Below are 16,785 nucleotides of genomic sequence, written 5' to 3'. Positions count from 1 at the left end.
ATTCTTGTGTTTTATTTGCTTATTTTTATTTAAATTTATTTTTCCCCTGCAAATGGCTTTTTTTCCTTCAGTGTAGAAAGCGATTTCTTTTGTGCAGAGTGCAAAAGTTTTATCATATCTTTATTTATATTTTTGTTTTTATTTATTTATTTATATATATGGGGGGGGGGGATGGTCGTTTTTATTCAAAGTGACCTCCTCAAAGAGTTGTTCAGTCTTTCCTTGGAAGGCACCATCTGATGACCCCAAACACGTGGCTGTATATTGGCCTTCCTCACGTAGGTGCCCTGTAAACACCGAGAATCAAGAAGACTGAATTCAAATGAATTAAATCCCTCTCCCTGGAAATCTGCTCTTCTTTTCCTCACGCTTCTTCCTCTCTGTTCTTTCATTTATTCGTTGAAATATGTATGAGTTCCTGTGAGGTACCAAGCCCTATTCTAGGCACTAGAGGTACCTCAACACATGGACCAGGTCCCACTCTTATTCTAGTTGAGGTGAACAGATAGGTTCTAAATGAGGGACTTTCGCATGTTGAGCTCTGGTGACATTACTGCCTAACAGCAGAATTTGCAAGCATTATTCTTTTATCTGTACTTTATATTAAATGTTAAAATGGGAAGTGTTGCTAATGAAGTGGAAAGAAGCCTCTTGTGTTTCAGAACGTAGTGTAGTCTCCTGAATTTGTGGGAACCAAAAGCTCATTGTTCATGGGATGTGAATTATTTGCTCTGTTTTTTTATTCCCTTGTCCACAGAGTGGGAATTAAAATAATTTCCACAATTTCTTCATCCAGAAACATTTGTTCACTCCCGACCATGGGTCAGATTCTGTCCTTGGCACAGGTGGTCTCAGCCTGCCACATTCTTCTTTCTTTCCTTGGGGCCTCCCAAGGTGACACTATACATTGGACACAAAATAGGGGTTTGTTAACAGCAATGGAGACATGGATCCAGCCTAGTGGAGGAGACATACTGGCATAGAACGTAACCTATGTGAGAGCTGAGGTCTTGTCTGGCCTTACTTGTAGCTGTATCCATAGCTACATGCACTGAGAATGATGCCTGGCACACAGTGGACACGCAAAAATATTTATTGAAGGAATGAAACCCAGATGCTTATAGCAGAGTATTATAAATATGACAACAGAGGCGTAGCCATAGAACAACTGGAAGATGGGAAGAAGCGAACGATTCTGGCTGAGGCGTTGAGGAAGTCTTCATGGAGGGGATGATTGAATTTGGTCTGGAAGGATGTGTAGGAATTTGAGGGGGGGAGTGTGAGAAATGTTCTGAGTGAGAGAAACTGTTTGTGCAAAGGCAGGAAGGTGGAAAGCGCATGGCATGTTCACCAGGGGCGTGGCAGGAGACAAGACGGGAAAGGGAAGATGGCCCCAGAATACAAGGAACTTGGAAATCTCTCCTAGCATCAGGAACCAAGCCTGTAGGAAGTGGATACCAGCGAGGACTTTTCAGCAAGTGGAGGACATGAGCAGATTTGTGTCTTGGAAAGATTTTTTTGGCAGCAAGATGAGGCTCAGTGTAGGAGGGGAAGACCAAAACCAGGTGCAGCCTCCACTGAGAGGTGTTGAGTCCTTGAGTCAAGCCGGTACAGTGGGGAGGGAATGGGTGAAAGAGACACCAGTTGGTGGAAAGTGAATGTGTGGGGTGAGCCAGAGGGCAACGTTGAGGATACCCACAAACTTCCCGTCTTGGACAACTGGGAGACAGAGGCACGGTTAGCCACCACATCGTGTCACCTCTGCTCCGCAGAGAGACAGCCCCTCTAAACACCCTGTCATTCTCTAACCCCTTCCCATATTTTTGTTTTCTTCACGGCACGTTTCACCACCTGCCATCATGTACGTATTTGTTCATCATCTGTCTCCTCTGCTGGAATGAGGGTGGGACTTGGTCCGTTGTGTTCTGGGTATACCTAGTGTTGCTGCAGTATCGCGTGGCACCTTGTAGGCACTCCCAGGTATTTGAATGAATACATGAATGAAAGAACAAGAGGAAGAGGTGCCATGAGAGGCAGAGTGGATTTTCAGGGAAAGGTAACTCACTTTAGGTCCTCTTGATCCTTAGATGTCCACAGGGCATCCTGGCGAGAAAGACCGATAGGCAGCCATGTGTTCGGAGCTTAGGAGAGAAGTCCATGTTACAGAGATAGATTTGGAGGTCATTTGAGGTGCTGAGAAAGGAAGAGGAGACTGTGGAAAGGGCCAAGACAGGAAAGCTAGAGGAGCAGAAGGCGCAGGGTAGGGAGCTATGATGTCAGAGCCTGAGGAGGAGAGATGGCAAGAGCCCTGGGTCTGGAGTCAGACAGACCTGAATGCAAGTCTCAGTACTTCCAGATGTGGACCTTCCTTAGGCACTCTAAGCCTAGATCCCTCATCCTTAAATTAGAAAAATCATAGTAGCCACCCGCAAGATGGTTGTGAGACAACGCGCGTAATATGCTGAGTACAGCGTGCCACGCTAACTGCTCAACAGGAGATGCCCTCAACCCACCTTGCCCGTCATTGCTATTTCCGTTGTTAAAATATTACTGAGGAGTTTGGAAAGTCATACAGGATGATGTCTGAAAACCATTTGATTTTCAAGAGGGAGATCGTTAGTGATCTTAGCCAGAACAACGTCGGTGGCATTTTGGGAGTGGAAGCCAGTGTGCAGAGGATGGAGAAGTAGAGAGCAGTGGAGAAAGTAAATACAGGAAGTGCACTTTTTGTTCAAGATCTTCCTAGAAAGCAAAGGAGAAAAAATGGAGGGAACTTGATGTGGGAGCCAGAGTGAGGAAGACATTGAGTTTGTGTGATGGTATTGATGGGTCCACTGCTGCCCCCTTTCTTGGTCGGGGGCTAAGGCTGTCCTTTCACTGCCCTGTCCCTACATAGGGTGACCAAAGCCCCCACTGTCAGTTCAGGAAAGCACCCATGTGCCCAGGACAATAGTCCGTAGGTAATGAATGGGCGGGGAGGGGTCCATAGTTGGCAGCTCATCTACAGAGTTCTTTCCACTCTCAACATGGCCCTCTGCAATGGAAGATTTTCTGTATTATTTTCTTAAAACGGTACTTCTCCTTACCATGTGTGATGTATCGTGCGGTATTTTTATTCCATTTTTATCGTGCTCTGTTGAGTTGATTTCATGACCTGCTAACAAGTCTCATCCTTCAGCGTGAAAAATGGTTCGGACCAAAGCTCAAGATCGCCAGGCCTTTTGCGATCCTGCGGTGAATATCCATCACAGGTGCAAGTCATTTTTATTGACTCAAATAAAAAAAGTCTCACTTTAAATGTTTTTAGCAGAGGCCACAGATTTTGATCAATGACTGTAATTTGGAGAGGAAGAAACCGTTTTTCATTAAGACCCCCTAAAGTTTATTGATAAGAAGTAACAAAAGGTGATCAAAGTTGGTCGGAATGGGATGCCCAATCAGAAATGCCCACGTGTGTTCAGAAGGGAGTGGTCACTGTTTGATCCACTCCAGAATATGTTATGGAGTCTGGAGGTCTGTGGCTCTCTGATTCTTTCGCCTACAGTACGCTGGCACCCACAGTGGCTGTCCTATTGGTTCCTGAGTTTGGGACAGCTTCCTGATTTTTCTGCTGGTGAGGATCAGAGGTGGGGAGAAGTGGCCATACATGCCAGTGTCTGGCTAGAATGCGCCCTGCTTTTTCCACTCAGGCTTTCACTGGCAGTCCCTTGCTGGCCCCAGGATCAGACGTAGGGCAAGCATCATTATCCCACCTGCTCTGCCCAGCACCTTATACGGGACACATTCCATGATTAATTGTCCCTCCCTATTTCTGTAATCCCCTAGTTTTGTGGCATCCCTGGAGACAGGTGCTTGGCTCACTGACTGCATAATGAAAGATCTTAACTCTGAAATTGTAAATGCCACTTGAAAGCTCCCTTCACGAGCACCCTTCTTGTTGCCGTGATTGCAGAGTCCAACGTCACTGGCCACTCCCGAGCCCTCGGAGCTGCAGTATGGTGGAAATCACCAAGGACATCTGAGTTGTAATTAAACTTCCCAAGTTTTCGCTGGGAGCCTGGTCTAGGGCAGCTCCAGCTATGTTGTCCTGCAGCATTTCCTTAGTAAATAAGGATTGTTCTCCAGAGCAAATCCCACAGAATCCAGGCCCAGAAAGATCCAACGGGCTTTCTGCACCCAACCTTGGCTGCCTTGAAAAACTCGGAGGCAGAAAATCTTGTTAAATTATAAGTAGCTCTAAACAACCCTAAGAGAGGCCTCGGAAATGTACTTACACAGCTGGCTGCACGTGGTTACTTTTCCAAGTTGAGACTGGCAAGGAATGTGGAGTCTCTAGCTTTGAAGAGTGACTAATTGAGTGGTCCACTCCATGGAAAACTGTCAGAGAGTGTTAGGAAAATGCACAGCAGGAGGGAGGATATGGGTGAGGCTGGGTGAGATGGGAATGGGAGAATGAAGGGACGAAAAGAGACCACTTGCATTTGAAAACATTATATTGGGTTGTGACTTTGACACTACACAGGAGAACATTAGTTGGGGAGACTTAGAGAGAAATTTCTTTGAGTTGTATATAAAATGAAGTCAGAATAAGTAGCGTCATTTGTTATATCTGCTCCCAAATAATAATTGGACCAGTTGTCATTCTTGCATTGTAACCCATCCTTTTGCAGCTCTCATTATTCCCTCTTTAAGGGGAGAACGGAGGCATCACACCTTAACCCTTTATGACTAGCCAGCCTTTCTCATTCCACAAGTAAAACCTTTAGTCTCTTCTGCTGATACTTGGGTCTGGTAGGAGGACTGACTCCTTAGTGACAGTGACACAGAAGATCCCCTGGTGCAAGGGTGGGGAATTAGCAGGTGTGGGTTGTGCATCAGTGATGCCATCACACAAAGAATGACACGTGCACGTTCAGGCCAGTGCCTTGGTGATACATTAACATATGGAAACCAGACCCCCGATGGGTTCCTGAGAGATAATGGTAGGACATGTGACCAGGGTGAGACTGAAATCCCAGAGAGAGTGAGGTGCCTGGATGGGATGGGCGAGGATGCCAAAGAGAAGATGCTGCCGTGCCGTGATCGTGCCCCAGTTAGCTGGGGATTTAAGGAGAGGATCCTACTCAGGAAGACCAGCCACTGAAGGAAATTCACAGAAGGGAAGAAAAACTCCCACCAACTCTAAATAGTATCCAGAAAGGTTTCTGTCTAGTATCCTGATGTTTAGGAGTGGGAAGGAGGGTATCAGCTCCAGGGACAAAAATCACTGCCAGATTGTCTTTTCATTCTAAAGCTGAGGACAGCCATCCTGGGTGGGGATTTCAGCTGGGTGGACCCTAGCACTCTTTTGCCACAAGGCTCATCTTTTTTCATTGGCATAAGTTCTACCCTAAACAGGTTTGGGGATGGTCATTGACCTCCCAGTCTGAAGGAGGAGAACTGAATGTGGAGGGCTTATCAGGAGGGTCCAGGCAGTAAACAGAATCCCATTCAGTCACTTCAAGTGAAGAAACATTAATGAAGGGACTATTTGCAGAAGCGGAGGCGGAGGTCTAAGGCAGCCAAAAGGGGATTTCACCCCAGCACTGGCAATAGCAGGAAGTTGTCACCACCCCCAGACTTGAAGGGTGGAGAGGGAAATAGTGCTACTGGAGCCTATAAGAGTGAAGTCCACTAGCCAGAGTAGGGGGTATTCCTAGAGAGACAAAGGGCATGGAGGGAGCCCAGAGCCAATACCCCTGTCTTCCTCCCCCTGCTGCCCTCCAACCTCTCGCCTCCCATTGGCTTAGCCTATTGGAAAGTCAGCCAGCAAGAGAAATTGGGTCACGTTGTCCTTGGGGGGTCAGCCTCCTGGGGCATGGAGCAGGGCAGGGAATGGACCTGGGGGCAGGTGGATGGCCCAGAGTAACCAGCACAGAGATCTCTTGAAAAGTTTTCTTAAAGGCTCAGCATTTCTTTTTATGCCATCACCTCGTGTGAGGTATCTGTATACAACCACAGCAGACAGCTGGCGGTGGTCCACGCTGCAGGCAATGACACAGAAGCGGCTCCAGTGTATGGCTGTGGTGCATCTCTGGAGTAGCTGCCTGTAGATAACTACGTCAGTAACATCCGAATTGCAGGCCACAGCGCTGTAGTAATTTTCAGGTTTAAATACTTAAAACATTCCAAGTTTTTCTCTCTTTGATTCTTCCCTAAAAGAGCAACAAGGGAGTGTTCCCTGAGAAGATGTTGCAAGCATGCTCTTCAAGCTAGGGAGATCGTTCGATTCAGCATCTAATGCATATTTATCAGGTTCCTTTGCTGCTACCAAAAAAAAAACCACCCCAAATAAGTTCAGCCTCCCACAAAAGCCCTTTGAGTTGCCATTGACTGAGATTTGACTGGAGATTTGACTGTCAGAGTGGTTAAGTCTTTTCCCTTGCTCAGTGCTGGGGACCTGTCTGGGGGCTGTCTGGTAGTTCAGGGCATCATCCTGCAATTGTTTCCTGTGCTTCCTAAGCAGCCCCTCACACAGCACAGGAACCACATCGGGAAGAGGGGAAGGCCAAGCAGCTCACCAGTCCTGATCTGCTCAGGAAGCAGCCCCCGGAGAGGGGAAGTGGAAACCCGCACAGAAGTTTTGGGGACACGTGTTGCTCACGCTGTGTTTCCTAAAGTTATGGTGTTCCCTGAGGAGGAGGGGGAAACAGCTCCGAAAAAGCACGTCCCTATGCTGCTTTGGATTTTAAAGCACGGCTAAGCGCCCGAGGCTTCTGAAAGGGGACGATAATTCTCTCTGCACGTCCTCCTGGCCGCAGCTTCCGCCTTAAGCCTTGGGCTCACACACGGTGTCCTCAGGGTCCCTGGGAGCCCAGCGCCGACCTGCTGTGCTTGTGAGAGGTCTTGCAAGGAGTCTTAGCTTCCTCTTCAGACCGGAGGGGCTGAGGCAGGAAATTCCACCTAGAGCTTCACTTCTTTAGCCTTATGGTTTGACTCCTGTTAAAATGCAAATAGCCTATCCAAGTCCTTTCAATTCTTTACCATCTGCTGCCTAGAGGGGCTGGGCAGGAGTTTGCCATCCCTGATTTATGTTTTCCTGTAAGGTCTTTTTCTCATTTTCTCTCCAGAACCCATTTCCAAAAGGGATGCAGACCCTGGATACTCTCATGGTGGAGAAACCCCTCTAAATCTAAATGAAGGGAGAGATAGTGAATGTCAGAAAATGCTCCAGGCTGGCTCTGTCCTCCTCACCGAGGTTTAAAAAGAGTTGAATTATTCAGAGACAGTTTGCAAGTATTCTGGTCTTATAATTAGGTATCCTAGCGAGAGGAAAGGTCAGAACATGCCTGACACTACGTGTATTATCTTGATTAGCACAGTCACAGACTTTACTTGGCTTTAAGGACAAAGCATGGACAGACAAGCCATTGGAACTGCCGCTAGTACAGTTTGGGGATTGGGTCCAGCAGAGTCCAGTGATTTGGGGCAGGAAAAAATATAGTGGTTTTACGACAAGATTTTGAGCCGAAGACTAGTTCTAGTTACATCATGGAAGTGCATTGTGTACCTGATGTGAAAACATGTCGTTTGTTAAATGGAAAATTCTAAAGCATCAAACATTTAGTAACTTTACTCCACCAGTGCAAACCTGAGAGCATGACCTTGAAACTAAGTAATGAAATGAAAGGAGGGTAAACCATGTTGGATCCTGATCTGCACCCTCTGATAATTGAATCTGGCAAAGAAGCGAATTGGATTCTCTGAATTTTGGAGACAAGGCAAAATCAAATTATCCGGTGGACAGCATCCCTAACTGCCAGCATCATTGCCTATCTGACTTCCTCACTGAAACTGGCACGCAGTGACTCCCAGGCACTTGAACCTAGAGATGGGTCAGCTTATTTATCTAGTGCTAGCATTTCTTGTTCTCTCATTCTCCATCCCCTTGTCCTCCATAGATTTCTTTTTTTAAATTTATTTTTGTAAAGAATGTTATTTTATTTTATTTTTAATTTTAATTTTATTTTATTTTTGGCCGCACCGTGCAGCATGTGGGATCTTAGCTCCTGGACCAGGGATCGAACCCACACCCCCGGCATTGGAAGTGCAGAGTCTTAACCACTGGACTGCCAGGGAAGTCCCCATAGATTTCATTTTAAAGCCCAGTAGCATGCTTGTCTTGTGCACGTGCATAGGTGACTGATGGCAGGAAAGGAACAGGGAAGCTAATGTCCTCTAGTATGGGCTGTAAGGGGTCTCTAAAGTCTTTGGCAAGACTCAAAAACAGCGGGATATCATCTTTCTGGAAAGGTGCTGTCAACTTTGTGGCTGAAGGGATGGTGTGTCTAGCTGCCCTGATCGATGTCCTTCCATCCTGGGAGACCAATGCTCTATTTCTGTGAATGAACCATTGTATTAATGCTGGCCCTGTTGATTTGTTTCACCACGGCTTCTCTGCTCTATCTGTGGTGTAGCTGAGTTGCCTCTGCAGGGATATGGAAGAATCACTGAGTGTACAGTGAACAGTTCCTTCCATAAAGCTACGTGCTGTGGAAACAGCCAGAAATGAATTCTTGCCAATAGTAGTAACTGTTGGAAACAAGAGCAGAGTGAATGTGAGTACGCAAAGCCCTTTAGTAGCTGTAATGATTCTTTCAGGTAAACTCACAGATGTGTGAATGACTCGAATGGGAGGTGATACTTTTCAGCGATTTAAAAAGGCAGTTTCTTAGGTGGCATTTTCAGTGTGTTAAAAATGAACACCGGCAGCCCTCTGTATCGCTTCCGTCCGTTGCTGCTGCCCTTGCAGGGAAGGTCCTCACAGAGTGAGTGGTTTTCCTATATCAGATGAATTGGGAAGTGAGTGACAACTCACTTGAGGTCCCTGATGATTTCTGGCAACTGACTTCAGATTTGTACACGTGAAACTGTAGAAAGCAGTCACATTGGTTAGCTTCTGGCTAGTATATTGAGAGAATCAGTATTTGGAATCCAGAGATTAAAAGGGGCTATTCAAATAAATTATGTGATTACACTCATTTAGAATTTTGAAAAGGAGTTTTAAATGTATCTAGGCATAGGTTCTAATAAATGTCTGGTCTGTTGATGAAATCTAAAGGGGAAAAATCGCTTTCTGGAATCGATGTGGACATCTTTTGTAGTAACAGGTTGTTACTGGTCTGGAGGTGATAAGACTGTCTGATGCCTCAGGGACCAACAGCACCTCCCTGGCTGATTGGTCTTTGATATGAACACTGATGGTGTGAAGTAAGGTAGCTTTGGAGGTTCACTTTATGTACAGGTGAGGTATTTATGCAACAGCTGATGGAATTTGGCGTATTCCAAATTCTCAAGATTCTAAATTGTATCAATAATGAGAATATACTGTACATGGAATCTTCCATCGAGGAACTGACTGTAGGAAACTGGTGTGGGCATCTATTTGGAGTATTATGATGGAAAACACTGCTATTCATGTCACAGTTCTGGCCATTACATTTCCCTTATATTGTAAAAACTACAAGCAAGGGTATCCTGCTTGTGTTCCTGTCCACGTACACACATAGCCTGACAGTTTTCCCAGCACTGCAGAAAGGCTAGTAAGGCCTAGACTCTCCTGGACAGATATGAGAGGATGTTAGAGATCATTTATTTTATCCCCGTATTTTGCACATGTAGAAACTGAAGCCCAGAAATGTGAACAGACTGCCCAAAGTCACACAGCCACCTGGACAGCACTCAGTCCCATTTCTCCTGTCCCCTGGTCCAGTCTCCTCCCTTTGAGGCCATTTCAGATGGGCAGGAGGTCATTCTGATTGCCCACGGGAAGGAGTGCTTAGGTTTCTTCTCTGGGTGAAGCCCAGGAACAGGCAGATGACATTCACCAGCTACCAATGATGTTGGGCCATCCTCTTTGACGTATTGAGTACATCTGTAAAAATAGGAATTCCATGAGAATAGAGGGTCCCCAGCAAAATTCAACTAGATGGGAACATCATAAACAAAAGGGTGGTGTTCATCTTACATTTTTGTCTGTGACCACATAGGCTACAAGCAACACAGGTCTGAAGACTTGATCATATCCCACCATCCTGCAAGAGACTTTAAGCCCTTAGTTCATTATTTCTTCCCTGAGGACCTAGCTCTAACTTTTCAGCTCCCAGGAAATAAAGCATACTCCCACTTCTTTTAGTGAACCTGAAAAGTATCACCAAACAGATACAAATGATAGATGGCTGCAAAATGCTCAGTTATGTCAGTGCACCAGGGAAATGAGCTGCAGGTTTCAGGAGCCCAAACCATACTGAACATGAATCATGACCCAAGAGTAAGTGGTGTTCACACCACCTGAAGTTATTTAAATTTTTATTGTCAATTGCCTCATAAATTAGAGACTTGCTTAAGTGAAGACCAGCAGATGAACTCATAAAATATGCATCGAATACTTTATTGACGATATAGCTATAGCAGTGCAAAAAAGATGGCATCAAAGTGCATGTGAAAACAGTTTATATTGGCTTTGTGTCATGGAGAAGAGGGTCACTTGATGGTCTGCAAAGATGAGAAGCTGGTGAATGATGTCACTGGGTGCTTTGATTGGGTTGGAGGACTAATTTCTTTGAGAAATCCAAAAATTAATAAGTTAAGGGTCAAGAAAGGAAAAAAAGGAAAAAAATCTGGGTGGGAAAACCCCCATTTTCTACAATACAGCAATTTGAAGAAAAAGGCCTATTTTGTTTATTTTTTGATTTAAGAGTAGATTCAGAAACTTCTATGTTCATTTGCTTCTTCAGCCCACTATCTGCAAAATACCTTGAGCAGTTACACAGAGGAAACAAGAAGTAGATGGCTGCCTATTTTAACCTTTTTTAAAAAGGCAGATGTATACAAATATAATTTTCACACCATAAAATTCGCCTATTTCAATTCAGTGATCTTTAGCAAAACTGACAGAGCTTCAACCACCACTACAATCCAGTTTCAGCACATTTCCATCACCCAGAAAAGATCCCTCATGCCTATTTGGAGTCAGTCTCCATTTACATCTCAAGCCCCAGATAACCACTAATCAATTTCTGTCTCTATAAATTTGTGTTTTCTGTAAGTTTCGTATATAAATGGCTGAGTAACATTCCATTCCATTGATATACCACATTTTGTTTACCCATGTCCCCAGTCCACTGACGTTTGGATTATTTCCATCTTTCCATTACTGTGAATAATGCTGATATGAACACTCACATACAAGTGTTTGTGTGATAAAAATTTCTGTTTCTCTTGGCTAGATGTCTAATAGTGGTATTTCCAGGGCATACAGTAATTTTATGTTTAATTTTTAAAGAAACTGCCAAAAGCTTTTCCAAAGTGTCAAAAATCAATTGACCATAAATGTAAGGATTTATTTCTGGACTCTGAATACTGTTCCACTGATCATATGACTATCCTTAATTCAGGACCACACTTTCTTGATTACTGAAGGTTTACAGTAAGTTTTGAAATTAAGAAGAGTAAGTCCGCCAGATTTGTTCTTTTTCAAAATGATTTTGGCTCTTCTGGGTCATTTACATTTATGTGTAAATTTTAAGATCAGCATCGCAATTTTGGCCAAAAAAAAATTCCTGGGATTTTGTTTGATTTATGTAGAATCTATAGATCAGTTTGGTAAAAATGACTATTTTAACAATTTCAAGTTTTCTCGTCCATGAACATGATATTCAACTTCTTAGATCTGTCATTTCTCTCTGCAGGGTTTTGTAGTTTTCAGTGTATGAGCTTTTCATATATTTTTGATAAATTTATTCCTTAGTCTGTTCTTTTTGATTCTATAAATGGAATTCTTCTCTTAATTTTATTTTCAGACTGTTCATTATTAGTACATAGAAATACAATTTTTTCTTTTTTGTATATTTAACTTGCATCATGACATCTTGCAAAACTTGTTAACTCTAGTAGTGTTTATGTGCTTTCCTCAGGGTTTTCCACATATAGGGTTATATCATTTATGAAGAAAGACAACTTTACCCGTTCCTTTCCAATCTGGATGCCTTTATTTTTTTCTTGCCTGATTGCACTGGCTAGAACATCAAGTACAATGTTAAGTAGAAGTTGCAAGAGTACCTGGCCTTGTTTCTGATCTTAAGGGGAAATCATCCCATATTTCACCATTAAGTGTCATGCTTGCTGTAGGCTTTTTACAGATGCTTTTCATCAAGTTGAGGAAGTCTCCTTCTATTCCTGGTTTGTTGAGCGTCTTTATCATGAAAGGCTGTTGGATTTTGTCAGATGCGCCTTCTTCATGCATTAAGATAATAATATGGTTTTATTCTTTACTGTATTAATTTGGAGTATTACATTAATTGTGGATGCATAATTATGGATGTTAAATTAGCTTTGCATTCCTTGGATGACTCCTACTTGGTCATTGTGTATAATTCTTCTCATATGTTGCTGGATTTTTTGCTGATATTTTCTTAAGAGATATTTGCATCTATATTCATGAGGAATATAGGACTGTAGTGTTCTTTTTCTTGTGATGTCTTTGCCTGTTTTGGTATTGGGGTAATACTTGGCCTTCCCTTTTCTAATATAAGTGACCTTCCCAGTAATTTCTGGTTTCCTAAGGTTCCTCTTTTCAATCCTTCAGCCAGAAATCCAGGGTTTTATGTCCCTAACTCAGTCGCGTGCTTCCACATATTGTGCTTGCCTTTGGGACCAAACAGAGGCTAGATACATAGAGAGAGAGAACAGTGGGGGTTCACCCACCCTGTTGGAGCAAGAAGATTCCACTCCTGCAGGGTTTTGGCTCCTGCAGGCTCGTATTGCCAACACTGCTGCCACTGCACAGAATTGCTTAGGGACTTAGGTCTGAGTATGGAGGGAGAAAGAGGAGAAGGATTTCTGTATTCTCTCCAAGGGTTAGGAGTTCCTTTTCCCATTCCTCAAGCCAGAACTAGAGGGCTTCTTTTAGAACTCTCTCTGTCTATACCCTGGAGCCCACTTCTGTGTTTTGGGCTGTCTTGAGGTCAGGCCAGGGAATACCAGAGGAAAAAAATGGTAAACACCCTACCAATTTGGTGGTACTTTGAATTCTTGTCTTCTTTTCCAACCCATTTGCTACCAGTTGCTTTTCGGAATTCTTAAATAGATTTTACCTAGAAACCCAAACACTATATGTCTGTTTTTTATTTTGTTTTCTAATAATTCATTTTAAATTTATTTTACAAGATCGTTGGTCCTCACATTGATTGGAAATCAAAAATAATGACTTTTCTGGATGATGGAATGGAGGCTTTTGGGGGTTTTTTGGAGGAGTAGTGGAGATTGGGTCTCTCTACTAATGATCAGTCATCTAGCGTAGAAAATAGGACTTTAGATAGAATTGGACTTTACAGATCAAAAATGAAGCTACCAGTTTCTTCCTGTAGTGGACACAACAATCACATTCACTCCAAGTGTTGATTCAGGTGGTAGCATTTGGAAATAACAGAGCAGTACTTTCCTTTGTTTTTTTCTGAAATTGCCTGGGGGTGAAGTCTTCCTAGAGAGATTATAACCGAGCTGGGCTTTGAAGGGGTTATCTGGAACACGAAAGCCCTTGCTTATTTTTAAATATCTTTTTTCAGATTGGATGATTTCTGTTCATTTGTCTTCAGGTCTCTTTCCTCCATCGTATCAATTCTGCTATTTAGCCCTTCCAGATATTGTTGGGGTTTTTTTTACTTCTAAAATTTCCATTTGTTTTTTTTAATAGTTCCTTTTTCTCAGCTGAAAACAACTACCTTACTGTTCATTTCAAGAGTATTTACCTTTACCTCACGTACTATGGTTATAACTGCTGATTTGCATCTTAATCTGATTATTCCAACACCTGAGCCATCTAAATACTGTGATCTGTTGATTTCCTTTACCTTGAGAATTGGTTATGTTTGCTTGCTTCTTTTGTATGTTGCATTTTGGATCGTGTATGCATATATTGGATATTATAGTTTAAAACTCTGGATCCTGTTTAAATTCTCCAGAAAAGGCTGCCTTTTTTTGTTTTGTTTTAACAAAGCTTGATTAGATTTAGACTGTAAATTCTGCCTCATTTTCTATGTGCAGTGTTTCCCATATCAGTTCAGTTTTAAAAGGCTGTTCCCAACAGCATAGAACAGAAAGTACTCCAGAGTATACAGTATATGCATGTCCTGTAATTCCTCAACAGTGTGATTCTAAGTAAAGACTCGCACGCTATCCTGTATCTGTGACTTTCACTGTCTGCACTTACTTTTTCTATTAACTATTAATGTTTTATTTATTTTTTTAGCAACAGAAAATTCAAGGAACTCCAACAAAGAAAAACAAATCCAAAAAACTGGATCCACTCAAAGGCCAGAAGGTTATTGCAAGATGTGATGAAAATGGCTTTTATTTTCCAGGTAGGTATTTTATTTTGTAAGATTCCTTTGTTACATAATATGATATTGGGAACCAGAAGTTCTCAAACTGTGCTTTCCCTAGCGCACTGACACGTCATGAGCTATGCTGAGGTATTCCACTTCTAAAATGAAATGATGAAGTTTCTCCCCATATTTGTGGGGAAGTAACAGCCAGAAAAACTTACTTTAATCTTTCTTTTGTTTAGTAAAGTTTTCCTACATACCTACTATGTTCCACGTGTGTAATATCCCTAAGGTGCTGGTCTAGCGTCGTGAGCAGACCCCAGAACAAAATCCTTGTTTTCATGAAGCTTACATGCAAGGAGAGGAGACAGACAAGCAACCAAATAAGTAAAATACGTAGTGTGTCAGACACAGGGCTATGAAGGGAAATGAAGCCACGAAGAGGGTTGAGCGTGTCAGAGGTGAAGCTCGCGACTCTAGATATGGTGGTCAAGGAAGAGCTTCCAGGGAAGGCAACATATTACTAAGGACTTTAAAAAGGAGCCATGAGATTATCTCAGGGAGAGTTCTAAACACAGGGAACAGCAGTACGAAGTCCTGAGGATGGAGTGCCCATGACACCCTCTTCCTTGAAGGAAGAGGCCAGTGTGCCTGGACCCGAGGGGTTTGCCCAAGACTTTCTGGGGCATGTGATCCTGAAGGAATCAGCCAGGTGAAGTTAAGCAAGAGCTTCATGAATAATGAAAATGATACGTGTGAAGATCTAGAGGTGAAGAAAAACATTTTATGCCTGGAGAAATAAAATAGATTATGGCTGGAACCTAGAATGCAAGGGAAGGGTAGAAAGTAAGAAAGCTCTTTGGAGAGGTGAGTGTGTGGCTGTTCATAAACGGTTATGTTAAGAGGTTTGAACTTTATTGGGGAGTCACATTTAAAGCAGGAAGAAACACAATCACACTTGAAGTTTTAAAAAGATCCCTCCCAGCGCTGTGTGAAGAGTATATACGGAGTGGTTTAGGATGTCACTCGGGTCCCTGGTGTGGGTCATAAGGTAAAGGATGGTACCTGTAGGAGATGGTGGTATGGACAGGAAGATAACGAGGTGTGTCTGGGACGTGACGAATTGTAGGTGCACCACAAGATGCTAAAGTTGTCAGAGAAGCAATTGGAGATAATGGGTCCAGAGTCTGGAGGAGGAAATCTGTCGGGAGATAGAGATTTTTGCCACGTCAGCACAAAAGGAGTCATTGAAATCATGGTAAAGGCCTATTGGGAAAGAGAGCTTAGAGAAAGAACCCTGAGGAAGAGCTGTCAAGCAGAAAGACTGTACCTCAAAATATAGCTGATCTTAACGTAGGCATTATCTGTCAATCACCAGTTAAGTAGTTCTTTATTAAACTTAATTTAATCTGCTTTTTAAGTGAGAAAAATACTTCATCAGGAGTTTGGGTTGCCAGCAGGCATATGTGTAGAACTTATAACTAGGCTATTTTATTTGAAATTTGGTAAATGTGCTTTGAAGTTGACTGGGTGAGAGAAAAACGGATCTAGGCATTTGAGATGAGCTCCTAGGCGGAGGCATGAAACTCTTCTTTGCAAGAGCAGGGCCTGAGAACCTCCTATTTCTCTGGGGTTTAGATTCACTGAGAGGTGATCATAGGAGGCCACCCCTGCTTGGTTTTCTGAATCTGAGTCACGGAGCAGGACCCAAGGCTAATTTAGCAATTGAATGAAAATGCTGAAAATGACAGGATTCCAAATGGCTGGACTAGGGCTTGAGATCAGTTTGCCGGCCAGGGTCCCAGAAAAAAATAATACTGCTCAAACTTTTCCCCCAACCATCCCTGCGTAATAAGGAAATGCAGAAGACCTACCACTGCTGATCTGGGGGAGTAGAGGAAACAGGTAACATGTAGCCACATGCAATACCTAAGGCCATGCCAGCAATGATTATTGCCCTGGTTGTTTTTAAATATGCAGCTAGAAGCAGAGAACGCACAGTCCTAATAGCTGCATGGGATTTGGCCCTTTGGGAATTTTTAATCTGTGGCTCAGATAAGTCACTTGAAAGGTAATAAATATTTGATGGGAATCCCCTGGCAGTCAGGTGGTAAGTGGTTAGGTCTCGGCACATTCACTGCCAGGTCCCGGGTTCAGTCAATCCCTGGTCAGGGAACTAAGATCCTGCAAGCCGTGTAGTGCGGCCAGAAAAAAAAAAAAAAAAAAGGTAATAACATAATAAACACTTGAATTTAGTCATATAATCAGTTATTTTGATTAGTGGCTAGTTAGTAAATATTGACTCAGCTGAATTAAATGATGATGCATCGGTTAAGGATGGACTTAGTTTCTGTTTCCCTCCCCACAGCCCCCCTTTACACTCCCCTCCCCCCCACAAAGTCAATGTATCTTGTCTTTAACT

General features: G+C 43.1%; 1 protein-coding gene across 1 annotated transcript in view; it reads left to right on the top strand.

The window, feature by feature from the left end:
* The window catches only part of VWA3B (von Willebrand factor A domain containing 3B), a 205,646-nt gene that overhangs the window by 171,237 nt on the left and 17,624 nt on the right, over nt 1-16,785 (top strand). Inside the window, exon 24 of the mRNA XM_060027679.1 lies at nt 14,288-14,399. Within this exon, the coding sequence (XP_059883662.1) occupies nt 14,288-14,399 (112 nt within the window). The remainder of the gene's footprint in view (nt 1-14,287; nt 14,400-16,785) is intronic.

Source organism: Delphinus delphis, chromosome 12, assembly GCF_949987515.2.
Source record: "Delphinus delphis chromosome 12, mDelDel1.2, whole genome shotgun sequence".
Taxonomy (NCBI): Eukaryota; Metazoa; Chordata; class Mammalia; order Artiodactyla; family Delphinidae; genus Delphinus; species Delphinus delphis.
Note: the sequence above shows the minus strand (reverse complement) of the source record. Positions and strands in the feature narration are given on the sequence as shown.